The sequence below is a fragment of the Oncorhynchus masou genome, chromosome 27, assembly GCF_036934945.1.
Source record: "Oncorhynchus masou masou isolate Uvic2021 chromosome 27, UVic_Omas_1.1, whole genome shotgun sequence".
NCBI classification, from domain to species: Eukaryota; Metazoa; Chordata; class Actinopteri; order Salmoniformes; family Salmonidae; genus Oncorhynchus; species Oncorhynchus masou.
Genome location: NC_088238.1, coordinates 54,965,587 through 54,993,542, shown reverse-complemented (window position 1 = coordinate 54,993,542; position 27,956 = coordinate 54,965,587). Strand labels below are relative to the sequence as shown.

General features: G+C 43.0%; 1 protein-coding gene across 1 annotated transcript in view; it reads right to left on the bottom strand.

Annotated features, from left to right (window-relative positions):
* Nucleotides 1–20,766: 20,766 nt before the first annotated feature.
* ablim2 (actin binding LIM protein family, member 2) overlaps nucleotides 20,767–27,956 on the bottom strand; it is a 109,128-nt gene continuing 101,938 nt past the window's right edge. The window contains exon 22 of the mRNA XM_064940745.1: nucleotides 20,767–26,296. Coding sequence (XP_064796817.1) covers nucleotides 26,183–26,296 — 114 coding nt within the window. The 3' untranslated portion in view covers nucleotides 20,767–26,182. The remainder of the gene's footprint in view (nucleotides 26,297–27,956) is intronic.

The window sequence follows — 27,956 nt, the reverse complement described above, 5'->3', positions numbered from 1 at the left end:
ACCCTAGTCTCACCCTCAATGGAATACATCAACAAAGTCTGTATAAACAAGTCCATTTTGTTGACCGAAACACCACATTATTTATCTATGTCACATCCAACACCGTGAAATAGGCCAGACAGTTTGATCTAACTTCCCTAGCGTCTGTGAGCCATTAGCTAAATCCTCTAGCCCGTTACAGGAGCAAAGTGCCACTCTGAGGACAACACCACCTCGCTCTTAAACTGTATCCTTCCCTCTACTTTAGAGATCTACTTTGGGTCAAACCCAAACCAAACCACTTTCCCCGGCAACCTCTGTAGCATATATGTGGTGAGGGCACCAACTACCTCCCCTCTTTCATCTTCTATCTCTCCCTACTCCCTCGTGGGGGGGGCTTGGTGGCCAGGGAGACCAGATCACTGTTCCGGGAGTAACGTCAGGGAGACCAGATCACCGTTGAGGGAGTAACGTCAGGGAGACCAGATCACCATTCAGGGAGTAACGTCAGGGAGACACGCAGGGAGACCAGATCACCTTTCAGGGAGTAACGTCAAGGAGACCAGATCACCGTTCAGGGAGTAACGTCAGGGAGACCAGATCACCGTTTAGGGAGTAACGTCAGGGAGACCAGATCACCGTTCAGGGAGTAACGTCAGGGAGACCAGATCACCGTTCAGGGAGTAACGTCAGGGAGACACACAGGGAGACCAGATCACCGTTCAGGGAGCAACGTCAGGGAGACCAGATCACCGCTCAAGGAGTAACGTCAGGGAGACCAGATCACCGTTCAGGGAGTAACGTCAGGGAGACCAGATCACCGTTCAGGGAGTAACGTCAGGGAGACCAGATCACCGTTCAGGGAGTAACGTCAGTGAGACACGCAGGGAGACCAGATCACCGTTCAGGGAGTAACGTCAGAGACACACAGGGAGACCAGATCACCGTTCAGGGAGTAACGTCAGGGAGACACACAGGGAGACCAGATCACCGTTCAGGGAGTAACGTCAGGGAGACACACAGGGAGACCAGATCACCGTTCAGGGAGTAACGTCAGGGAGACCAGATCACCGTTCAGGGAGTAACGTCAGAGACACACAGGGAGACCAGATCACCGTTCAGGGAGTAACGTCAGGGAGACCAGATCACTCCTCCTGTCCTACTGGGAATACTGGAGAGAAGAGAGGGAGGGACTTCAGCCATTATCTTACAGACACCCTCATTAGAGAGGTAGAGAGGAAGAATGAGAGAGAGAAAGAGAGATGGAAAGAAAGTAGGAATGAGAGATTTTATGGAGAGACCAGACTGAGAACAAGGTCAGACTGAGAACATGGTCAGACTGAGAACAAGGTCAGACTGAGAACAAGGTCAGACTGAGAACAAGGCCAGACTGAGAACAAGGCCAGACTGAGAACAAGGCCAGACTGAGAACAAGGCCAGACTGAGAACAAGGCCAGACTGAGAACAAGGTCAGACTGAGAACAAGGTCAGACTGAGAACATGGTCAGACTGAGAACATGGTCAGACTGAGAACAAGGTCAGACTGAGAACAAGGCCAGACTGAGAACAAGGCCAGACTGAGAACAAGGCCAGACTGAGAACAAGGCCAGACTGAGAACAAGGCCAGACTGAGAACAAGGCCAGACTGAGAACATGGTCAGACTGAGAACAAGGTCAGACTGAGAACATGGTCAGACTGAGAACAAGGTCAGACTGAGAACAAGGTCAGACTGAGAACAAAGTCATGTTTACGGAAGAATATTATTGTAGAGTGAAGGTGAAAGACAGAGAGAGAGAGGAGGAGCTGGAGAGAGACAAAGAGAGGCGAGAAAGAGCTTTTGCTGCTCTGCTCAGTCCTCTGCCCCTTTGTGAGAAGTGGTGTAGAGAGGAATGAAGGAGCCTGCAGCAACAGTCACCTCCTGTCCTTTCAGACACTGACTCACAGCCCTGTGGTTCCATCTCAAATACCAGGAGTTGGCTGTTACAGACAGACACATACAGACACATACAGACACATACAGACACATACAGACACATACAGACACACACACACACACGGAGAGACAGGCACACACACACACACACAGGCGGAGAGACAGGCGGAGAGACAGGCACACACACACACACACACACACACACACACACACACACACACACACACACACACACACACACACACACACACACACAGGCAGAGAGACAGGCAGAGAGACAGGCACACACACACACACACACACACACACACACACACACACACACACACACACACACACACACACACACACACGGAGAGACAGGCACACACACACACACACACACACACACACACACACACACAGGCGGAGAGACAGGCACACACATGAATGCAAACTCACACACACAAACACACAGTCACTCACAGACAAAGTGAAAAGACACACCACAAAATACATGCCCCACAGTCGACTCTTCAGAGGAGAGAGAGTCTGTCTGATGCCATTTGAATGGAACAACCTCTTCAAACAAACCTAGATGCTTCAGTATGTCTCAGAGACACACTCCTCTCTGAAACGTCCCCTTGTTCAACTACAGATTGATCTTGTAATCTGATTAGCAGCTTTTTCTCCTGTTAAAAACGGTCTACGGACAGAGTCAGAGCAATTGAGAACAACTTCCAAACTTAAGACACCAAAAAAACATTTAGACCCATGACTGAATTACAAAGGGCTGTTTTGTGCTGTGTTGGAGAGAAGTGTTTTTTTCGTTCCTCCCTCTGCGGCTTTCAGGTTTCTACTTCTGTCATGTTTTTGTTGCCCTGAGGGGAACGGAGAATCTGGGAAGGAGAGTACCTGTGTGTGTGTGTGTGTGTGTGTGTGTGTGTGCGCGTGTGTGCGCGTGTGTGTGTAGGAAGACAGACAGGGCTAACATTGTGATAACACCAGAGGACATTCAGAACTCAGCTGCCAGCCAGTATGGGAGACAGGCTTCCAGTAACCTAGCGCTAACAGGGAAATGATATCGGAGATGTTCAAAACATGTTGTTTTGCCACACGTACAGTACCTGCCTACATAAAAGTCTAACCAAGAACAGTTCAGTTCAACTCAACACAAATATCAGATATCTCAGATATCCTAGAAAAACAGTGAAAACTGTTTGCCGAGAGGGCTATCAAATGAAATAGAATGAAGAGACATGGTTGTCTGCTACGGAAAAATGTAATATACAAAATGACCCCAATGCTAGTTTGATGAACCCGTGTAATCCCAGGTTGAACTACCAAATCACTTCGGCTCCAGATGCCAGCCTTGTCAAAACACGAAGTGAACGTTGTCCCTTGTATCCCGACTTGAAGCCAAGCAATAAGCAACACCATGGTACTCACAACGCCATGCTACTCACAACGCCATGGTACTCATAACACTCACGACGCCATGGTACTCACAACGCCATGGTACTCGTAACCCCATGGCACTCGTAACCCCATGGTACTCGTAACCCCATGGTACTCGTAACCCCATGGTACTCGTAACCCCATGGTACTCGTAACCCCATGGTACTCGTAACGCCATGGTACTCGTAACCCCATGGTACTCGTAACCCCATGGTACTCGTAACCCCATGGTACTCGTAACACCATGGTACTCGTAACCCCATGGTACTCGTAACACCATGGTACTCGTAACACCATGGTACTCGTAACACCATGGTACTCGTAACACCATGGTACTCGTAACACCATGGTACTCGTAACACCATGGTACTCGTAACACCATGGTACTCGTAACACCATGGTACTCATAACACCATGGTACTCATAACACAAGCACCAACAAGTACAGAGCGTCAGCCAGGGACGCACTCTCACAAATCACATTTGAACCTCAGATTTTACCTCAGCGATTCAGCTCCTGTCACTAGTGGTGATCTTTAAGTCTGAAATATTATTAGAGTAATGATTCTAAACATGAACTCAAATAGATATCGGTTTCAATGACTGTAGACAGCGAGATGTGGGTAGAGAGAGATGGAGGAGCTATTCCTAGATTTACACAGAGTGTACAAAACATTAGAGACACCTGCACTTTCTATGAAATAGACTGATCACCTGACTCCAGGTGAAAGCTATAATCTCTTGTTGATATCACTTCAATCAGTGTAGATGAAGGGGAGGAGACGGGTTAAAGAAGGATTTCTAAGCCTTGAGACATTTGAGACGTGAATTGTGTCTGTGTGCCATTCAGAGGACGAATGTTATTGCGGGTGTAGAGAAATTCTTGTGTTTCCAGCTCTAACAGGGCAGTAATACCTAACAATTTCACAACAAAACACACACAAATCTAAGTGCCCTGGGGTAGCTCAATCACAAGGATACACCCCTATGTAGTATGCTCACACACAATATGTTCCCTTCATTAATCTGCCTTCTTACATTGGGGGAGGGTTGTTTTCCTGAAGGCCTCAACTAAAGACTGCAGAGCTCAACAGACTCTGAGGAATTAGAGAGAGAGAGAGAGAGAGAGAGAGAGAGAGAGAGAGAGAGAGAGAGAGAGAGAGAGAGAGAGAGAGAGAGAGAGAGAGAGAGAGACTACAGCAAACCACCCTGCGGCACAGTCCACCAGCCTCACTGTATCCAACAGAGACACAGCACAGACAGAGGGAGTCTGGGAACACTGTCCTCAGACACAGCATGGTACACTCATAACCACCACAGAGAGAGACAGAGAGAGAGACAGAGAGAGAGAGAGACAGAGAGAGAGAGAGAGACAGAGAGAGAGAGAGACAGAGAGAGAGAGACAGAGAGAGAGAGAGAGAGACAGAGAGAGAGACAGAGAGAGAAAGTTGGGTTGGAAGGAAATGAAGAGAAAACAGATTGTTCTCTCATTCTGTAAAATCAAACAGAGAAGCATTGATGGAGAAAGACAGAAGATGCATTGGCTCAGTTCCCCTCCGAGCTCACCCCACCTTTCCCTGCATGACAAGAAACAGAGAACGAAACCCCACTGCCAACATTTAATCAACATTTAATCAACATGGGTGTAGTATTACCCTGTGTGTTGTCATCACTAAAATCAATGGTGATGGTGGGGTATTACTCAACACAGATTAATGGCAGGGGAAGAGTATCGTATCTCGGCCCCCGCAGTAGTGTTTGCGCTGTGCGCCCCACGCTGACTCGCGACTACACACCCAGTCCCAGGGGCCAAGATGTCCAATAGTGATCAAATCAAAGTTTATTTATCACGTGCGCTGAATACAACAGGTGTAGTAGAACTTACACTGAACTGCTTACTTACAGGCACTAACCAACAGCGCAGTTTTTTTTAAGTATTAGGTGAACAATAGGTAAGTAAAGAAATAAAAACATTAAAAAGACAATGAAAAATAACAGTAGAGAGGCTGTATACAGTAGAGAGGTTATATACAGTAGAGAGGCTATATACAGTAGGAGGCTATATACAGTAGGGAGGCTGTATACAGTTTCGAGGCTATATACATTAGAGAGGCTATATACAGTAGAGAGGCTACATACAGTAGAGAGGCTACATACAGTAGAGAGGCTACATACAGTAGAGAGGCTACATACAGTAGAGAGGCTATATACAGTGGGAGGCTATATACAGTAGGAAGCTATATACAGTAGGAGGCTATATACAGTAGAGGCTATATACAGTAGAGCGGCTATATACAGTAGAGAGGCTATATACAGTAGAGAGGCTATATACAGTAGGAGGCTATATACAGTAGGAGGCTATATACAGTAGAGAGGCCATATACAGTAGAGCGGCTATATACAGTAAAGAGGCTATATACAGTAGAGAGGCTATATACAGTAGAGGCTATATACTGTAGAGAGGCTACATACAGTAGAGAGGCTACATACAGTAGAGAGGCTGTATACAGTAGAGAGGCTGTATACAGTAGAGAGGCTACATACAGTAGGAGGCTACATACAGTAGGAGGCTACATACAGTAGAGAGGCTACATACAGTAGAGAGGCTATATACAGTGAGAGTCTATATACAGTGAGAGGCTATATACAGTAGAGGCTATATACAGTAGAGGCTATATACAGTAGAGGCTATATACAGTAGAGAGACTGTATACAGTAGAGAGGCTATATACAGTAGAGAGGCTACATACAGTAGAGAGGCTACATACAGTAGAGAGGCTACATACAGTAGAGAGGCTACATACAGTAGAGGCTACATACAGTAGAAAGGCTACATACAGTAGAGAGACTGTATACAGTAGAGAGGCTATATACAGTAGAGGCTACATACAGTAGAGAGGCTGTATACAGTAGAGAGGCTGTATACAGTAGAGAGGCTACATACTGTAGAGAGGCTACATACAGTAGAGAGGCTGTATACAGTAGAGAGGCTGTATACAGTAGAGAGGCTACATACAGTAGGAGGCTACATACAGTAGGAGGCTACATACAGTAGAGAGGCTACATACAGTAGAGAGGCTATATACAGTGAGAGTCTATATACAGTGAGAGGCTATATACAGTAGGAGGCTATATACAGTAGAGGCTATATACAGTAGAGGCTATATACAGTAGAGGCTATATACAGTAGAGAGACTGTATACAGTAGAGAGGCTATATACAGTAGAGAGGCTACATACAGTAGAGAGGCTACATACAGTAGAGAGGCTACATACAGTAGAGAGGCTACATACAGTAGAGGCTACATACAGTAGAGGCTACATACAGTAGGAGGCTACATACAGTAGAAAGGCTACATACAGTAGAGAGGCTACATACAGTGGGAGGCTATATACAGTAGGAGGCTATATACAGTAGGAGGCTATATACAGTAGGAGGCTATATACAGTAGAGGCTTTAAACAGTAGAGGCTATATACAGTAGAGGCTATATACAGTAGAGCGGCTATATACAGTAGAGTAGAGAGGCTATATACAGTAGAGAGGCTATATACAGTAGAGAGGCTATATACAGTGGGAGGCTATATACAATAGGAGGCTATATACAATAGGAGGCTGTATACAGCAGGAGGCTATATACAGTAGAGCGGCTATATACAGTAGAGGCTATATACAGTAGAGCGGCTATATACAGTGAGAGGCTATATACAGTGGGAGGCTATATACAGTAGGAGGCTATATACAGTAGAGAGGCTATATACAGTAGAGAGACTGTATACAGTAGCGAGGCTACATACAGTAGCGAGGCTACATACAGTAGAGAGGCTACATACAGTAGAGAGGCTACATACAGTAGAGAGGCTATATACAGTAGGAGGCTACATACAGTAGAGAGGCTATATACAGTGGGAGGCTATATACAGTAGGAGGCTATATACAGTAGGAGGCTATATACAGTAGAGAGGCTATATACAGTAGGAGGCTATATACAGTAGAGGCTATATACAGTAGAGTAGAGAGGCTATATACAGTAGAGTAGAGAGGCTATATACAGTAGAGAGGCTATATACAGTAGAGAGGCTATATACAGTAGGAGGCTATATACAGTAGGAGGCTATATACAGCAGGAGGCTATATACAGTAGAGCGGCTATATACAGTAGAGGCTATATACAGTAGAGCGGCTATATACAGTAGAGGCTATATACAGTGGAGGCTATATACAGTAGGAGGTTGTATACAGTAAAGATGCTGTGTACAGTAGAGAGGCTGTATACAGTAGAGAGGCTACATACAGTAGAGGCTACATATAGTAGAGAGGCTACATACAGTAGGAGGCTACATACAGTAGAGAGGCTGTATACAGTAGAGAGGCTATATACAGTAGAGAGGCTATATACAGTAGGATGCTATATACAGTAGGATGCTATATACATTAGGAGGCTATATACATTAGGAGGCTATATACAGTAGAGAGGCTGTATACAGTAGGAGGCTATATACAGTAGAGAGGCTATATACAGTAGAGAGGCTGTATACAGTAGGAGGCTATATACAGGAGAGAGGCTACATACAGTAGAGAGGCTATATACAGTAGGAGGCTAAATACAGTAGAGAGGCTATATACAGTAGAGAGGCTATATACAGTAGGAGGCTAAATACAGTAGAGAGGCTATATACAGTAGAGAGGCTATATACAGTAGGAGGCTAAATACAGTAGAGAGGCTATATACAGTAGGAGGCTAAATACAGTAGAGAGGCTATATACAGTAGAGAGGCTGTATACAGTAGGAGGCTATATACAGTAGAGAGGCTATATACAGTAGAGAGGCTGTATACAGTAGGAGGCTATATACAGGAGAGAGGCTACATACAGTAGAGAGGCTATATACAGTAGGAGGCTAAATACAGTAGAGAGGCTATATACAGTAGAGAGGCTATATACAGTAGGAGGCTAAATACAGTAGAGAGGCTATATACAGTAGAGAGGCTATATACAGTAGGAGGCTAAATACAGTAGAGAGGCTATATACAGTAGAGAGGCTATATACAGTAGGAGGCTGTATACAGTAGAGAGGCTATATACAGTAGAGAGGCTATATACAGTAGAGAGGCTATATACAGTAGGAGGCTATAGACAGTAGAGAGGCTATATACAGTAGAGAGGCTATATACAGTATGAGGCTATATACAGTAGAGAGGCTATATACAGTAGAGAGGCTATATACAGTAGGAGGCTATATACAGTAGGAGGCTATATACAGTAAGAGGCTATATACAGTAGAGAGGCTATATACAGTAGGAGGCTATATACAGTAGAGAGGCTATATACAGTAGAGAGGCTATATACAGTAGAGTCTATATACAGTAGGAGGCTATATACAGTAGAGAGGCTATATACAGTAGGAGGCTATATACAGTAGAGAGGCTATATACAGTAGGAGGCTATATACAGTAGGAGGCTATATACAGTAGGAGGCTATATACAGTAGGAGGCTATATACAGTAGAGAAGCTATATACAGTAGAGAGGCTATATACAGTAGGAGGCTATATACAGTAGAGAGGCTATATACAGTAGGAGGCTATATACAGTAGAGCGGCTATATACAGTAGAGCGGCTATATACAGTAGAGCGGCTATATACAGTAGAGAGGCTATATACAGTAGAGAGGCTATATACAGTAGGAGGCTGTATACAGTAGAGAGGCTATATACAGTAGAGAGGCTATATACAGTAGAGCGGCTATATACAGTAGAGCGGCTGTATACAGTAGAGCGGCTATATACAGTAGAGCGGCTATATACAGTAGAGCGGCTATATACAGTAGAGAGGCTGTATACAGTTTCGAGGCTATATACAGTAGAGAGACTGTATACAGTAGCGAGGCTATATACAGTAGTGAGGCTACATACAGTAGAGAGGCTACATACAGTAGAGAGGCTACATACAGTAGAGAGGCTACATACAGTAGAGAGGCTGTATACAGTAGGAGGCTACATACAGTAGGAGGCTACATACAGTAGGAGGCTACATACAGTAGAGAGGCTACATACAGTAGAGAGGCTATATACAGTAGAGAGGCTACATACAGTAGAGAGGCTATATACAGTGGGAGGCTATATACAGTAGGAGGCTATATACAGTAGGAGGCTATATACAGTAGGAGGCTATATACAGTAGAGCGGCTATATACAGTAGAGTAGAGAGGCTATATACAGTAGAGAGGCTATATACAGTAGAGAGGCTATATACAGTAGGAGGCTATATACAGTAGGAGGCTATATACAGTAGAGAGGCTATATACAGTAGAGCGGCTATATACAGTAGAGGCTATATACAGTAAAGCGGCTATATACAGTAGAGGCTATATACAGTAGAGGCTATATACAGTAGAGCGGCTATATACAGTAGAGGCTATATACAGTAGAGCGGCTATATACAGTAGAGGCTATATACAGTAGAGGCTATATACAGTAGAGCGGCTATATACAGTAGAGGCTATATACAGTAGAGAGACTGTATACAGTAGGAGGCTGTATACAGTAGAGAGGCTACATACAGTAGAGAGGCTACATACAGTAGAGAGGCTGTATACAGTAGGAGGCTACATACAGTAGAGAGGCTGTATACAGTAGAGAGGCTGTATACAGTAGAGAGGCTACATACAGTAGAGAGGCTACATACAGTAGAGAGGCTGTATACAGTAGAGAGGCTGTATACAGTAGAGAGCCTACATACAGTAGGAGGCTACATACAGTAGAAAGGCTATATACAGTAGAGAGGCTACATACAGTAGAGAGGCTATATACAGTGAGAGGCTATATACAGTGAGAGGCTATATACAGTAGGAGGCTATATACAGTAGGAGGCTATATACAGTAGAGGCTATATACAGTAGAGGCTGTATACAGTAGAGGCTATATACAGTAGAGAGACTGTATACAGTAGCGAGGCTATATACAGTAGCGAGGCTACATACAGTAGAGAGGCTACATACAGTAGAGAGGCTACATACAGTAGAGAGGCTACATACAGTAGGAGGCTACATACAGTAGAGAGGCTATATACAGTGGGAGGCTATATACAGTAGGAGGCTATATACAGTAGGAGGCTATATACAGTAGAGAGGCTATATACAGTAGGAGGCTATATACAGTAGAGGCTATATACAGTAGAGGCTATATACAGTAGAGCAGCTATATACAGTAGAGTAGAGAGGCTATATACAGTAGAGAGGCTATATACAGTAGAGAGGCTATATACAGTAGGAGGCTATATACAGTAGGAGGCTATATACAGCAGGAGGCTATATACAGTAGGAGGCTATATACAGTAGAGCGGCTATATACAGTAGAGGCTATATACAGTAGAGCGGCTATATACAGTAGAGGCTATATACAGTGGAGGCTATATACAGTAGAGGCTATATACAGTAGGAGGTTGTATACAGTAGAGATGCTGTATACAGTAGAGAGGCTATATACAGTAGGAGGCTATATACAGTAGGAGGCTATATACAGTAGGAGGCTATATACAGTAGAGAGGCTATATACAGTAGGAGGCTATATACAGTAGGAGGCTATATACAGTAGAGAGGCTATATACAGTAGAGAGGCTATATACAGTAGAGTCTACATACAGTAGAGTAGAGAGGCTATATACAGTAGGAGGCTATATACAGTAGAGAGGCTATATACAGTAGGAGGATATATACAGTAGAGAGGCTATATACAGTAGGAGGCTATATACAGTAGGAGGCTATATACAGTAGGAGGCTATATACAATAGAGAGGCTATATACAGTAGGAGGCTATATACAGTAGGAGGCTATATACAGTAGGAGGCTATATACAGTAGAGAAGCTATATACAGTAGAGAGGCTATATACAGTAGAGAGGCTATATACAGTAGGAGGCTATATACAGTAGAGAGGCTATATACAGTAGGAGGCTATATACAGTAGAGAGGCTATATACAGTAGGAGGCTATATACAGTAGGAGGCTATATACAGTAGGAGGCTATATACAGTAGGAGGCTATATACAGTAGAGAAGCTATATACAGTAGAGAGGCTATATACAGTAGGAGGCTATATACAGTAGAGAGGCTATATACAGTAGGAGGCTATATACAGTAGAGCGGCTATATACAGTAGAGCGGCTATATACAGTAGAGCGGCTATATACAGTAGAGAGGCTATATACAGTAGGAGGCTGTATACAGTAGAGAGGCTATATACAGTAGAGAGGCTATATACAGTAGAGCGGCTATATACAGTAGAGCGGCTGTATACAGTAGAGCGGCTATATACAGTAGAGCGGCTATATACAGTAGAGCGGCTATATACAGTAGAGAGGCTGTATACAGTTTCGAGGCTATATACAGTAGAGAGACTGTATACAGTAGCGAGGCTATATACAGTAGAGCGGCTATATACAGTAGAGTAGAGAGGCTATATACAGTAGAGAGGCTATATACAGTAGAGAGGCTATATACAGTAGGAGGCTATATACAGTAGGAGGCTATATACAGTAGAGAGGCTATATACAGTAGAGCGGCTATATACAGTAGAGGCTATATACAGTAAAGCGGCTATATACAGTAGAGGCTATATACAGTAGAGGCTATATACAGTAGAGCGGCTATATACAGTAGAAGCTATATACAGTAGAGCGGCTATATACAGTAGAGGCTATATACAGTAGAGGCTATATACAGTAGAGCGGCTATATACAGTAGAGGCTATATACAGTAGAGAGACTGTATACAGTAGGAGGCTGTATACAGTAGAGAGGCTACATACAGTAGAGAGGCTACATACAGTAGAGAGGCTGTATACAGTAGGAGGCTACATACAGTAGAGAGGCTGTATACAGTAGAGAGGCTGTATACAGTAGAGAGGCTACATACAGTAGAGAGGCTACATACAGTAGAGAGGCTGTATACAGTAGAGAGGCTGTATACAGTAGAGAGGCTACATACAGTAGGAGGCTACATACAGTAGAAAGGCTATATACAGTAGAGAGGCTACATACAGTAGAGAGGCTATATACAGTGAGAGGCTATATACAGTGAGAGGCTATATACAGTAGGAGGCTATATACAGTAGGAGGCTATATACAGTAGAGGCTATATACAGTAGAGGCTGTATACAGTAGAGGCTATATACAGTAGAGAGACTGTATACAGTAGCGAGGCTATATACAGTAGCGAGGCTACATACAGTAGAGAGGCTACATACAGTAGAGAGGCTACATACAGTAGAGAGGCTACATACAGTAGGAGGCTACATACAGTAGAGAGGCTATATACAGTGGGAGGCTATATACAGTAGGAGGCTATATACAGTAGGAGGCTATATACAGTAGAGAGGCTATATACAGTAGGAGGCTATATACAGTAGAGGCTATATACAGTAGAGGCTATATACAGTAAAGCAGCTATATACAGTAGAGTAGAGAGGCTATATACAGTAGAGAGGCTATATACAGTAGAGAGGCTATATACAGTAGGAGGCTATATACAGTAGGAGGCTATATACAGCAGGAGGCTATATACAGTAGGAGGCTATATACAGTAGAGCGGCTATATACAGTAGAGGCTATATACAGTAGAGCGGCTATATACAGTAGAGGCTATATACAGTGGAGGCTATATACAGTAGAGGCTATATACAGTAGGAGGTTGTATACAGTAGAGATGCTGTATACAGTAGAGAGGCTATATACAGTAGGAGGCTATATACAGTAGGAGGCTATATACAGTAGGAGGCTATATACAGTAGAGAGGCTATATACAGTAGGAGGCTATATACAGTAGGAGGCTATATACAGTAGAGAGGCTATATACAGTAGAGAGGCTATATACAGTAGAGTCTACATACAGTAGAGTAGAGAGGCTATATACAGTAGGAGGCTATATACAGTAGAGAGGCTATATACAGTAGGAGGATATATACAGTAGAGAGGCTATATACAGTAGGAGGCTATATACAGTAGGAGGCTATATACAGTAGGAGGCTATATACAGTAGAGAGGCTATATACAGTAGGAGGCTATATACAGTAGGAGGCTATATACAGTAGAGAGGCTATATACAGTAGGAGGCTATATACAGTAGGAGGCTATATACAGTAGGAGGCTATATACAGTAGAGAGGCTATATACAGTAGGAGGCTATATACAGTAGGAGGCTATATACAGTAGAGAGGCTATATACAGTAGAGCGGCTATATACAGTAGAGCGGCTATATACAGTAGAGAGGCTATATACAGTAGGAGGCTATATACAGTAGGAGGCTATATACAGTAGGAGGCTGTATACAGTAGAGAGGCTATATACAGTAGAGCGGCTATATACAGTAGAGCGGCTATATACAGTAGAGAGGCTATATACAGTAGGAGGCTATATACAGTAGGAGTCTGTATACAGTAGAGAGGCTATATACAGTAGGAGGCTATATACAGTAGAGAGGCTATATACAGTAGAGAGGCTATATACAGTAGTCTACATACAGTAGAGTAGAGAGGCTATATACAGTAGGAGGCTATATACAGTAGAGAGGCTATATACAGTAGGAGGCTATATACAGTAGAGAGGCTATATACAGTAGGAGGCTATATACAGTAGGAGGCTATATACAGTAGGAGGCTATATACAGTAGAGAGGCTATATACAGTAGGAGGCTATATACAGTAGGAGGCTATATACAGTAGAGAGGCTATATACAGTAGGAGGCTATATACAGTAGAGAGGCTATATACAGTAGGAGGCTATATACAGTAGGAGGCTATATACATTAGAGAGGCTATATACAGTAGAGCGGCTATATACAGTAGAGCGGCTATATACAGTAGGAGGCTATATACAGTAGGAGGCTATATACAGTAGAGAGGCTATATACAGTAGAGAGGCTATATACAGTAGGAGGCTATATACAGTAGGAGGCTATATACAGTAGGAGGCTATATACAGGCACCGGTTAGTCGGGCTGATTGAGGTAGTATGTACATGTAGATATGGTTAAAGTGACTATGCATATATGATAAACAGAGAGTAGCAGCAGCGAAACAGAGGGGTTGGGGAGGCACACAATGCAAATCGTCCGGGTAGCCATTTGATTACCTGTTCAGGAGTCTTATAGAACCTTGTTAGTTTCCTGAGGGGGAATAGGCTTTGGCGTGCCCTCTTCGCGACTGTCTTGAAGTGTTTCGACCATGATAGTTTGTTGGTGATGTGGACACCAAAGAACTTGAAGCTCTCAACCTGCTCCACTGCAGCCCAGTCGATGAAAATGGGGGCATGCTCGGTCCTCCTTTTCCTGTAGTCCACAATCATCTCCTTAGTCTTGGTTACGTTGAGGGGGAGGTTGTTGTCCTGGCAGCACACGGCCAGGTCTCTGACCCCTATAGGCTGTCTCGTCATTGTCGGTGATCAGGCCTACCACTGTTGTGTCGTCTGCAAAATTAATAATGGTGTTGGAGTCGTGCCTGGCCATGCAGTCATGAGTGAACAGGGAGTACAGGAGGGGACTGAGCACGCACCCCTGAGGGGCTCCAGTGTTGAGGATCAGCGTGGTAAATGTGTTGCTACCTAACCTCACCACCTGGGGTCGGCCCGTCAGGAAGTCAAGGATCCAGTTGCAGAGGGAGGTGTTTAGTCCCAGGATCCTTAGCTTAGTGATGAGCTTTGAAGGTACTATGGTGTTGAACGCTGAGCTGTAGTCAATGAATAGCATTCTCAGTGTTGAGTGCAATAGAGATTGCATCATCTGTGGATCTGTTTGGGCGGTATGCAAATTGGAGTGAGTCTAGGATTTCTAGAATAATGGTGTTGATGTGAGCCATTAGCAGCGCCCACAGCACCGGCATGGTCGGGATATAATGGAACCAGCTGCCAGAAATCTCAATAAATTAGGATTACATTACAACAGTCGGTTACGTAGCCAACTGTATCAGGCTTATATACAATTGATTTACAAGGTAGGCTACTGAGGATTGAGAGATATAGCCTTTTAAAATAACCGTCTGGCCTGTTGTGTTACATGAAGTTGAACATCATCTGCTGTCACGATGACCTATGAAAATGTCTCTCTAGAAAATGTCAGATCTATTAAGACTACCACCTGTATCAATACCACACCATTAAGACTACCTATCATTACCACACCATTAAGACTACCACCTGTATCAATACCACACCATTAAGACTACCTATCATTACCACACCATTAAGACTACCTATCATTACCACACCATTAAGACTACCTATCATTACCACACCATTAAGACTACCCCCTGTATCATTACCACACCATTAAGACTACCTATCATTACCACACCATTAAGACTACCTATCATTACCACACCATTAAGACTACCCCCTGTATCATTACCACACCATTAAGACTACCCCCTGTATCATTACCACACCATTAAGACTACCTATCATTACCACACCATTAAGACTACCTATCATTACCACACCTTTAAGACTACCTATCACTACCACACCATTAAGACTACCTATCATTACCACACCTTTAAGACTACCTATCATTACCACACCATTAAGATTACCTATCATTACCACACCTTTAAGACTACCTATCACTACCACACCATTAAGACTACCTATCATTACCACACCTTTAAGACTACCTATCATTACCACACCATTAAGACTACCTATCATTACCACACCATTAAGACTACCTCCTGTATCATTACCACACCATTAAAGACTACCTATCACTACCACACCATTAAGACTACCTATCACTACCACACCATTAAGACTACCACCTGTATCATTACCACACCATTAAGACTACCTATCACTACCACACCATTAAGACTACCTATCACTACCACACCATTAAGACTACCACACCATTAAGACTACCACCTGTATCATTACCATACCATTAAGACTACCTATCACTACCACACCATTAAGACTACCACCTGTATCACTACCACACCATTAAGACTACCACCTGTATCATTACCACACCATTAAGACTACCTATCACTACCACACCATTAAGACTACCTATCACTACCACACCATTAAGACTACCACCTGTATCATTACCATACCATTAAGACTACCTATCACTACCACACCATTAAGACTACCACCTGTATCATTACCACACCATTAAGACTACCTATCACTACCACACCATTAAGACTACCTATCACTACCACACCATTAAGACTACCACACCATTAAGACTACCACCTGTATCATTACCATACCATTAAGACTACCTATCACTACCACACCATTAAGACTACCTATCACTACCACACCATTAAGACTACCTATTACTACCACACCATTAAGACTACCTATCATTACCACACCAATAAGACTACCTATCACTACCACACCATTAAGACTACCTATCACTACCACACCATTAAGACTACCTATCACTACCACACCATTAAGACTACCTATCATTACCACACCAATAAGACTACCTATCACTACCACACCATTAAGACTACCTATCATTACCACACCAATAAGACTACCTATCACTACCACACCATTAAGACTACCTATCACTACCACACCATTAAGACTACCTCCTGTATCATTACCACACCATTAAGACTACCTATCACTACCACACCATTAAGACTACCTATCATTACCACACCAATGAGACTACCTCAAGTGACTTCCTTTCAAACTGCCCACATTCTTCATTCAACCTATTGACAGGCGATTGAAGTCGAACCTCAGGTTCAACTCCAAACCATACCACTCCTCACCAGTAGGGGTCCTATTCCAACCTATGTGACCTGCCACACTACTCATTGTTTCAATCTGGACATGGGACAAGAAAGTTGTCACAGGGGACCTACAGTACGTGTGTGTGCTCCACGTCTTTGACCTCCGTTTTACTGGTTCTGTAACACAGTGTCTTCCAAATGGAACCATATTCCCTATATAGTGCACTACTTTATACTACAGTCCTATTCCCTGTATAGTGCACTACTTTTGACCAGAGCCCATAGGGAATAGGGTGCCATTATGCGAATCAAACAGTGTTGGCCCAATACTGCGGCTAAAGGGCTAGCAGGATGTGTACAGTAGGATTGCCTTCCATTGTCCATTGTTACAGGGACTGCCTGTCTGGACTGACTGTGGCAGATTGGCTGGGCGTCCATGAAGAGGAGGGGAAATACCCAGCCCCAAGAACACACAGTTAGAGGTAAAAATAAAACACAAAAGCAGTAGAAGTGAAGCTTCCAGGGATACTTTTCCCACCACAACAAGTTCCTCGTGAAAAAACAAGACAGGTCAACTAAGGTAGAGATGGAGACTAGGTCAAAGGCCCAATGACCAAGTAGGGCTAGACTTGCCTATATTAGCCAAGCTATATTAGCCAAGCGATTTTAGCCAAGCGATATTAGCCAAGCGATATTAGCCAAGCGATATTAGCCCAGCTATATTAGCCAAGCGATATTAGCCAAGCGATATTAGCCAAGCGATATTAGCCCAGCTATATTAGCCAAGCTATATTAGCCAAGCGATATTAGCCCAGCTATATTAGCCAAGCGATATTAGCCAAGCGATATTAGCCTAGCGATATTAGCCTAGCGATATTAGCCCAGCTATATTAGCCAAGCTATATTAGCCAAGCTAATCTAAAAATGCACATTTATGAATGGCTGAAGTCAATGGTAAGTGTGTGCCAGTTATTGCTTATCCCTTCAAACGTGTCCCTTCCTAAACAAGTAGTCTGATTAATCCAAACCCAACAGTTTTTCCCGCCCTGTTCCCAACTGGATATGAATTGGATGTGTTCTATCATTAAGCTGCTTGACACCCCCCCCCCCCCCCTCCTTTTAGTCTCAATCTGCAGCAGGAGCAGGTGTTGCAGGTTACCAGAGCCAGTTGATCCCTTCAAGACCAGGCTGCATTTGGTTCCCTGTCCTTGACTCTAGCCTTACCTGTGACCCTGGGGAAAGTGTACTACCTAAAAGTCAAGATCTCTTTACCAAGACAGCAGTAGTAGGTTATTACACACATACAAGGAAGAGGCTACATGGATGAAGCTCAATGAATGATGCTTAATGGATGAGGCTACATGGATGAGGCTACAAGGATGATGCTACGTGGATGAGGCTACTTGGATGAGGCTTAGTGGATGCTTAATAGATGATGCTACATGGATGATGCTACATGGATGAGGCTTAATGGATGAATCTACATGGATGAGGCTTAATAGATGAAGCTACATGGATGAGGCTTAATAGATGAGACAACATGGATGAGGCTTAATAGATTAATCTTAATTGATGAGGCTTAATGGATGATTCTACGTGGATTAGGCTTAATGGATGAGGATTAATGGATGAGGCTTAATGGATGAGGCTTCTCGGCACAATTCGCTTCCATCTAATTTCTGTATCAGTTCTGATGAGAGGAAAGAGGGGAGAAAGCAAATGTTCTGTAATCTATAGAAACACACCCACCGTTTCCCAGACTGCTGTTGGGGCTGGGAGGTGTCTTGAGAACAATCTCCCTCGAGCCCATTAGCCTATCAATTAATCACGCTGCTGCGTGCTCCTCTGAAGACAGACAGGACCCCCTGTCGGTCTACACCTCGTGGTCCTTTGTGTTGTGCCTTTCCATCCCTCTGTAGCAACCTTGTTGGTTGAATGTTGAATTGATACACATTCGCATGAAACAATATTTGGCACATAACCACTCCATGGAACTCAGCTAAAGTGAAAATATTTGGCCAAAACAAGGACAAAACGAACAAGGACACTGAAAGCAATTGTTGTGATAATACATTTGACAATTAAACAACACCCTTTTTTTCCTCAAATACAAATGCTACACCCGTCAAGGTGATAGCATGCTACGGTATCGATACATACCAGTAACGTGCATTGTTACAAGCCTGCTCGTTGTCGTCTAAAAACAATGCACTATTTCTTACAACAAAGTGCAAGAGTAGTATAACAATGACTTAAAGTAGGATACCAAACGTAAACCAAAAATTCGTACCTTTCCCGTTTTTGTCCATGTCGCCGAGATAACTCCTGGGTGTGTACTTCTCCTGTGTTCTTCCCCGTGACAATAGAAAAGCACGTACGCGCCTCTCCTCCAAGCGCTCCTTGCTTCCTTTCCGTGTGTGATGGGACAGACGCCGATTCTAGCTGTCAAGAAATACAGGGGACCAGATGGACACAGATAGTAGCCAATCGCAGTCGTAGTTTACATGGGTTTGCCCAATCACAGCGAATAATAGAAGGGGTCTTTGGTCATTTATTTTTAAATATCTATACTAGTTAGTGCCTTTGAGAAAGCGGACAACTATCAGCATCAAGGTACAGTAGTAATATAGAATGGAGGTATTCTCAACCTACTGTCTGGTTTACTCTGCAGGCCATATGAAACCATTATGAATCAAATGACAACAATGATTCATAGAATGATTCACTCCCTCTCATCAGCACCTGTTTCAACATAATGTATTCACTCCGTAGGAAAATGATTCAGTAGCAAGACTCTCCGTCCCGGACAGATGTGCAACAAATGAGAAAACTTGAGATCCAATGAAATATTTGTTTACAAGACCTACTTCTAATGTCCTGTTCTAATTCAGTTTTGAGACAGACTAAACAGGTATCAACCAATAAGGATGTTGCCCAATTTGTAAGTCGCTCTGGATAAGAGCGTCTGCTAAATGACTTAAATGTAAATGTAAATGTATCCTTGTCTGTCTGGAACGACTAGTTTCCTCACACCACACTGAAGAGTAGACTATCACGTAAAAACTTAGCTACTCTCAATTGATACTAATGTGACACATTAGTTTGTCTGAGAACAACACAAAATAGAGTTCAGTGACAGCTCAGACAACCATCCAAACAGTCAGCATTCTGGCATTCCAATGCAGCCGTTTTTAACTCAATATCAAATCACTTATGGTTAACTATTAAGTACCTTAATGTGATTGTTTTCCATAATAATTGCAAAAAAAAAAAAATGCTTCTTAGCAAAGACTAATTTCTTAAGCAATAATTTAGCTAGGACTGTCTGGGAGTGGTCTGAGTAGGTAGTGGAACACTGATAACTAGCCATTATTGGCAGAGAAGTTTGGAACTCTCTTTCTTAATGGTCTATTAACTAATTTAATCGTCTGATGACATCACCAGGGAGGCCAAAATTCCATCCCATCAAAACAGGCAGACATTTAAGATGGACTATTCAAACAGCTCTTACACTAAAAGGGCATGATCATCATTTTCACAATTCCACAGTATTATTCCAACCTCACAGTATGAAAATATATATAAAGAACAGGAAAATCACGTTTTTTGACTGCACTTGCACTGCGCCTTTAAGTTACCATAAAAACACAGAACATGTCAAAAGAAATGGTACTGAATTAAACATTTATTTAAAGATGGACATCAGTATTTCTTGCAAACCAGTGAAGTAAAATAAGAAAAAAACTCAACAAAAGCTAAACAAAAGGCTTAGTTACAGAGTAATAATAATTTCAACCCATTTCGCCATCCTCTTATCGTCCTCCACTGAGCCACAACTACGCTGAACAAAAATGTAAACGCAATATGTAAATTGTTGGTCCCATGTTTCATGAGCTGAAATAAAAGATCTGAGAAATGTTCCATACGCACAAAAAGCTTTTTTTTCCCTCTCTAAAATTGAGCACAAATTTGTTTACATCCTTGTTAGTGCGCATTTCTCCTTTGCCAAGATAATCCATCCACCTGACAGGTGTGGAATATTAAGAAGCTGATAAAACGGCATGATCATTACACAGGTGCACCCTGGGCTGGGGACAATAAAAGGCCACTCTAAAATGTGCAGTTTTGTCACACAACACAGATGTCACAACACAGTTTTGAGGGAGTGTGCAATTGGCAGGAATGTCCAGTTGTTGAATGTTCATTTCTCTACCATAAGCCGCCTCCAACGTCATATTAGAGAATTTGGCAGTATGTCCAACTGGCCTCAAAACCGCAGACCACATGTAACCACGTTACCCCAGGACCTCCACATCCAGCTTCTTTACCTGCGTGATCGTCTGACGTGGTGCTGAGGAGTATTTTTGTTGGTAATAAAGCCCTTTTGTGGGGGAAAAACTCATTCTGATTGGCTGGGCCTGGCTCCCGAGAAATCCATTTATTAGGGCCTAATGAATTTATTTAAATTGACTGATTTCCTTCTATGAACTGAAACTCAGTAAAATCTTTGAAATTGTTGCGTGTTGCGTTTATATTTTTGTTCAGTATACATAAAATCACAGCATGTGGTATCCATTGGTTACACAGTTCTTTGTATGTCCACGCCATATAATTAGGAATTAGAGTACTTATTTAGTAAGATCTTAATGGTTTACACAGACAATGCAAAATAAACGATGACAGAACCAAATTCATTTGAACATAATTCTTCACTTTGCAAAACGCCAACGCCAACGTCCTTCTAATTGTGGCTTGGAGAGAGGAGGCTTTGGGTTCAACTGAGACATTAAGTTAAAAGAAGGAATCAAATCCTATTTGATAAAGACTAATCATTCCCATAACATTTGGGTCAATGCAATATTAAAAAAGGGACATTCTACAACAACAAAAAGTAGCCACTTTTCTGCGACTGTTGTCGCACAATGGGTACACCGGTATGTATTCATAAATACCTTTAATTACAATCAAACAAGCAAAAACATGGGTAGTCACTCATTGACAAGATGTTAAGTCATATTATGTATCTATATTAAAGGCAGAACAACAATAAATCCGATTGCATCTATGGGCAGCTTGCTCTGATGTCCTGTACTGTAAAGTTGTGAATCCAACACTATATTGACCAAGATGTGAGGGAGACTCGCTGCTGTTTACGCCGCGTGGAAGGCCTGTTTGTCTAAAGAGATGATGAAACGGGCTCTGGTTGTGCAATCTGGCCTAGCTTGAACTATCTGGTCTATCTGAGCTCTGCTGATCTGGCCTGAACTTGCCCCTAAGACACTGACTGATCTACGGACAGTTTTGCATTTCCCCCCTAATGGTTAAGGTTAGGATTTGGAGAATTAAATCCGATCCTAGACCTGTATCTAAGGGCAAGTTCGGAGCTCAGACCTGTCTGGATATGTGGTCCTTAGTTTCGGCCTTCCAGGGAACACTATGGTTTCCACAGCTGTTCAAATAAGACAACAAACACAGTCTTTCCCAACAGCCCTCCATGTTGGGAAAACCCTTCGCACCATTGATAACGTTACATCAACATTCTTTCAATGTTACAATAATGTTGCAACGGTGAGCCACTTTGCCAGAGGGTCAACAAACCCCAAAGGTCATTTGACTTTTAACCAATCAGAGTCTGGTTTGAACTGTATTCATGGTAATATGCCATTTAGCTGACACTTTTATCCAATCAGAGTCTGGTTTGAACTGCATTCATGGTAATATGCCATCTAGCTGACACTTTTAACCAATCAGAGACTGGTTTGAACTGTATTCATGGTAATATGCCATCTAGCTGACACTTTTATCCAATCAGAGACTGGTTTGAACTGTATTCATGGTAATATGCCATCTAGCTGACACTTTTAACCAATCAGAGTCTGGTTTGAACTGTATTCATGGTAATTTGCCATCTAGCTGACACTTTTATCCAATCAGAGTCTGGTTTGAACTGTAATCATGGTAATATGCCATCAAGCTGACACTTTTAACCAATCAGAGTCTGGTTTGAACTGTATTCATGGTAATATGCCATCTAGCTGACACTTTTAACCAATCAGAGTCTGGTTTGAACTGTATTCATGGTAATATGCCATCAAGCTGACACTTTTATCCAATCGATTTACGGTCATGCGTGCATACATTTTTTTATTTGATTTATTATTTGATTTAAACTAACTGTACAACTTAACTACACACGCATTCATACACAAATCACTCTTCCAAACTCAACTTTATAAACCATAGTTCGATAAAGCTGACACGAGATTTTATCTCCATTCACATTCAACGAGGCACACTCAAGCACTTCAATTTGCTGTGGTCTCCTTTTGTTTCGATAAAGCACTTTAATTGCAGATTGACATTAGAAATCAGACAGAAGACATGAGCTTTTATGTAGTCTTACTTACAGAAGGAGCTAAATTAAATTTGATATGAAATCAGATTGCCTGTATTTTTGCCACTAAACCTTCCCATTAGATTTAAAGATACCATCCACATCCTCCCTTGAAATGTCTATAAATACATTTTGAACATTAAAGCAGCTGAATTGGGCTTTTCATCGGACAAAAGTGGTGTTGTGTGTGTCAAAAAATGAACAAAATGATCAACAACATCAAGAAAACAAGCACACGCTTTCATGCATTTCCATTGTAGATGAACCTCAACAATCTCTCATATACATGTGCTAACGCTAACATATACCTTGGCTTGCATAACAAACTCTGACACAAATATACACAGTATGTGTCCCATACTGCTCACAGTTGAATGATTGGTTGAGCTTCCGGAGACGAAGCAAAGCCAATGCATGTATTTCCACTACACACTGCGTGTGACCGTTGATGGGTTACAAAGAACAAACATAGAAAGGGTTAATTGTCTATCACAGAAGGTCTAGATAAAGCTCATTGTTAATTAATTAAGCAAAACTGAACTCGTTATGCTTCAGTGCTGCTGCAGGTCTGTGTTAAGATAGTGTGGCATCATAGGTGTCTTAACTCATCTGAAAACGATCTGAAAGCATCCATAGAAACATCTGACAATGATTCCACAAGTCAAAAATAGCTTACAAAAATAATTTTGTTTTTTGTTGATGGGAGGGCATGTACGTAAAAGTGTCTGGCAATGCGGTGTTTGACAACGTGACTTGAAAGAACCTGTTGCTCCACGCATCTGCTGTGGGTGTCAGTGGTGCCAATGCTAGAGCCAGTGCCCATGATTCTCGCTGCTGTCCCTGATCCAACCTCAACTCTCCTATCTTCACTGATTGACGAGTGGCTTGTTGTAACAAATCACAGCTATCAAATAAACTACCAACGTAAAACATATTTTCCTATCTTTATTTAAGATTTCTCTACATTTTTATGAAGAGAAAACAAAAACATATATAGTAAGGTGCTTTGACGTTTTCTGAAGTCAAACTGTAGTAGTTTCTTATCCCTGTCTTTGGCCTTGTCATGCAGCAGTATATTGAGTAGCCATGCCCTCCACTGCTGTAAAATGATACATCTGTTGTTCAGATAGGAGATCTGTGGTGGGTTAGAGGCTAGAACAGGCTACAGTGGGGAAAGGGAGGATAAGGAATGGAAATGAAGGAAAGCAAAAGAGATGGAGTGAAAAAATTGTAAGAGGAGATGTAAGGAGAGGTGGGTTGAGAGAGAGAGCAGAGAGAGAGTAGAGAGGAGAGGTAAGGAGAGGTGGGTTGAGAAAGAGAGGAGAGAGAGAGGTAAGGAGAGGTGGGATGAGAGAGAGCAGAGATAGAGAGTAGAGAGGAGAGGTAATGAGAGGTGGGTTGAGAGAGAGAGGGGAGAGAGAGTAGAGAGGTGAGGTGAGGAGTGGTGGGTTGAGAGAGAGAGCAGAGAGAGAGTAGAGAGGAGAGGTAAGGAGAGGTAGGTTGAGAGAGAGAGGGGAGAGAGAGTAGAGAGGAGAGGTGAGGTGAGGAGAGGTGGGTTGAGAGAGAGAGCAGAGAGAGAGTAGAGAGGAGAGGTAAGGAGAGGTGGGTTGAGAGAGACAGGGGAGAGAGAGTAGAGAGGAGAGGTGAGGTGAGGAGAGGTGGGTTGAAAGAGAGAGCAGAGAGAGAGAGTAGAGAGGAGAGGTGAGGAGAGGTGGGATGAGAGAGAGAGGAGAGAGAGAGTAGAGAGGAGAGATGAGGAGAGGTGGGATGAGAGAGGAGAGAGAGAGAGTAGAGAGGAGAGGTAAGGAGAGGTGGGATGAGAGAAAGAGCAGAGAGAGAGTAGAGAGGAGAGGTAAGGAGAGGTGGGTTGAGAGAGAGAGCAGAGAGAGAGTAGAGAGGAGAGGTGAGGAGAGGTGGGATGAGAGAGAGAGGAGAGAGAGAGTAGAGAGGAGAGGTAAGGAGAGGTGGGTTGAGAGAGAGAGGAGAGAGAGAGTAGAGAGGAGAGGTAAGGAGAGGTGGGATGAGAGAAAGAGCAGAGAGAGAGTAGAGAGGAGAAGTAAGGAGAGGTGGGTTGAGAGAGAGAGGAGAGAGAGAAACAAGAGAGAGAGAAAAAAAAAGAGAGAGAGATGTTAAACAAGACACGGTAGATAAGGAAAGAGAGTGAGACCTTATAAAAACAGTGAAAGGAACGATAAAAGAGGGGAAAACACAGTAAAAGGAACACACATGAAACCAGTGAGAAACACAGAAACAAAGAGAAAAAAGCACATGAATTTTTAGAAAAGCTGCTATTTCTCTTTTTTTGCAGAGGAAGCGAGAGCGGGATGCAGAACTCGCATAGAGGGATGAGAGGAGAAGAGGATTGGAGGAGGAGTGGTGTGACGGACCATGTAAATGCATCTCCCTTACCTCCCTTAAAGGTGATCACAGTAACATTCAGACCACTCGCATACAAAAGCTATAGGTGACGAACATCGCCTCAACGTTGGATGTTACAGCGACATTGTGAAACCATTTCCATTGGGTACTCCCACCACTCCTCGTTCTGTCTGCGATTAGATGTTTCTCAGTTGTAACGTAACGGTGCATATGTAGATTATTTCAGATGTTTTTTTCTTTCTTCCAGACAGGACAGACGTTGTAGACTGGAGATGTTATAATGATTTTTCTCCCGTTCTCCTGCTTGGCTTTAGAAAAGGCGTGCCTTCTTTTTCATGTCGTTCTTCTTCCACAGAGCCATGCGGTCAAACTGATTCAGGGTCATCCCAAACACATGGTGGAAGTCCTCTGGGGAGAGGTGTCTCTGGAAGAAACACACATACAACAAGATTTGTTTATATTCTTTCAAATGACAAGGCAGAGAGAATCTGTGAAAGCAGAGAGGAAAGACACTACATGGCCAACAACTATGTGGACACCCCTTCAAATTACGATCTTACATCTGTAGATACACGACATGGCCAACACTATGTGGAAACCCCTTCAAATTACGATCTTACATCTGTAGATACACTACATGGCCAACACTATGTGGTAACCCCTTCAAATTACGATCTTACATCTGTAGATACACGACATGGCCAACACCATGTGTAAACCCCTTCAAATTACGATCTAACATCTGTAGATACACTACATGGCCAACACTATGTGGAAACCCCTTCAAATTACGATCTTACATCTGTAGATACACGACATGGCCAACACTATGTGGAAACCCCTTCAAATTACGATCTTACATCTGTAAATACACTACATGGCCAACACTATGTGGAAACCCCTTCAAATTACGATCTTACATCTGTAGATACACTACATGGCCAACACTATGTGGAAACCCCTTCAAATTACGATCTTACATCTGTAGATACACTACATGGCCAACACTATGTGGAAACCCCTTCAAATTACGATCTTACATCTGTAGATACACTACATGGCCAACACTATGTGGAAACCCCTTCAAATTACGATCTTACATCTGTAGATACACTACATGGCCAACAACTATGTGGAAACCCCTTCAAATTACGATCTTACATCTGTAGATACACGACATGGCCAACACTATGTGGAAACCCCTTCAAATTACAATCTTACATCTGTAGATACACTACATATACAAAAGTATGTGGACACCGCTTCAAATGAGTTGATTCAGCTATTTCAGCCACACTCTTTGCTGACAGGTGTATAAAATCGTGCACACAGCCATGCAATCTCCATAGACAAACATTGGCAGTAGAATGGCCGTACTGAAGAGTCCAGGGACTTTCAACCCTGCTAGAGCTTCCCCAGGTCAACTGTAAGTCCTGTTATTGTGAAGTGGAAATGTATAGGAGCAACAACGGCTCAGCTGTGAAGTGGTAGGTCACACAAGCTCACAGAACTGGACCGCTGCGTGCTGAAGTGCATAGTGCGTAAAAATCACATGTCCTCTGTTGCAACTCTCACTACCGAGTTCCACACTGCCTCTGGAAGCAACGTCAACACATGATCTCCATGAGCAATGCTAAGCGTCGGCTGGAGAGGTGTAAAGCTGGCCACCATTGGACTCTGGAGCAGTGGAAACGCGTTCTCTGGAGTGATGAATCACGCTTCACCATCTGGCAGTCCGACGGACAAATCTGGGTTTGGCGGATGCCAGGAGAATCCCACCTGCCCCAATGCATAATGCCAACTGTAAAGTTTGGTGGAGGAGGAGTAATGTTCTGGGGCTGTTTTTCAGGGTTCAGGCTAGGCCCCTTAGTTCTTAACGCTACAGCATACAATGACATTCTAGACGATTCTGTGCTTCCAACAATGTGGCAACAGGGGAAAGCCCTTTCCTGTTTCAGCATGACAATCCACTCGCGCACAAAGGAGGTCCATACAGAAATGGTTTGTCGAGATCAGTGTGGAGGAATTTAATTGGCCTGCAAAGAGTGCCCGACCTCACTAATGCTGTTGTGGCTGAATGGAAC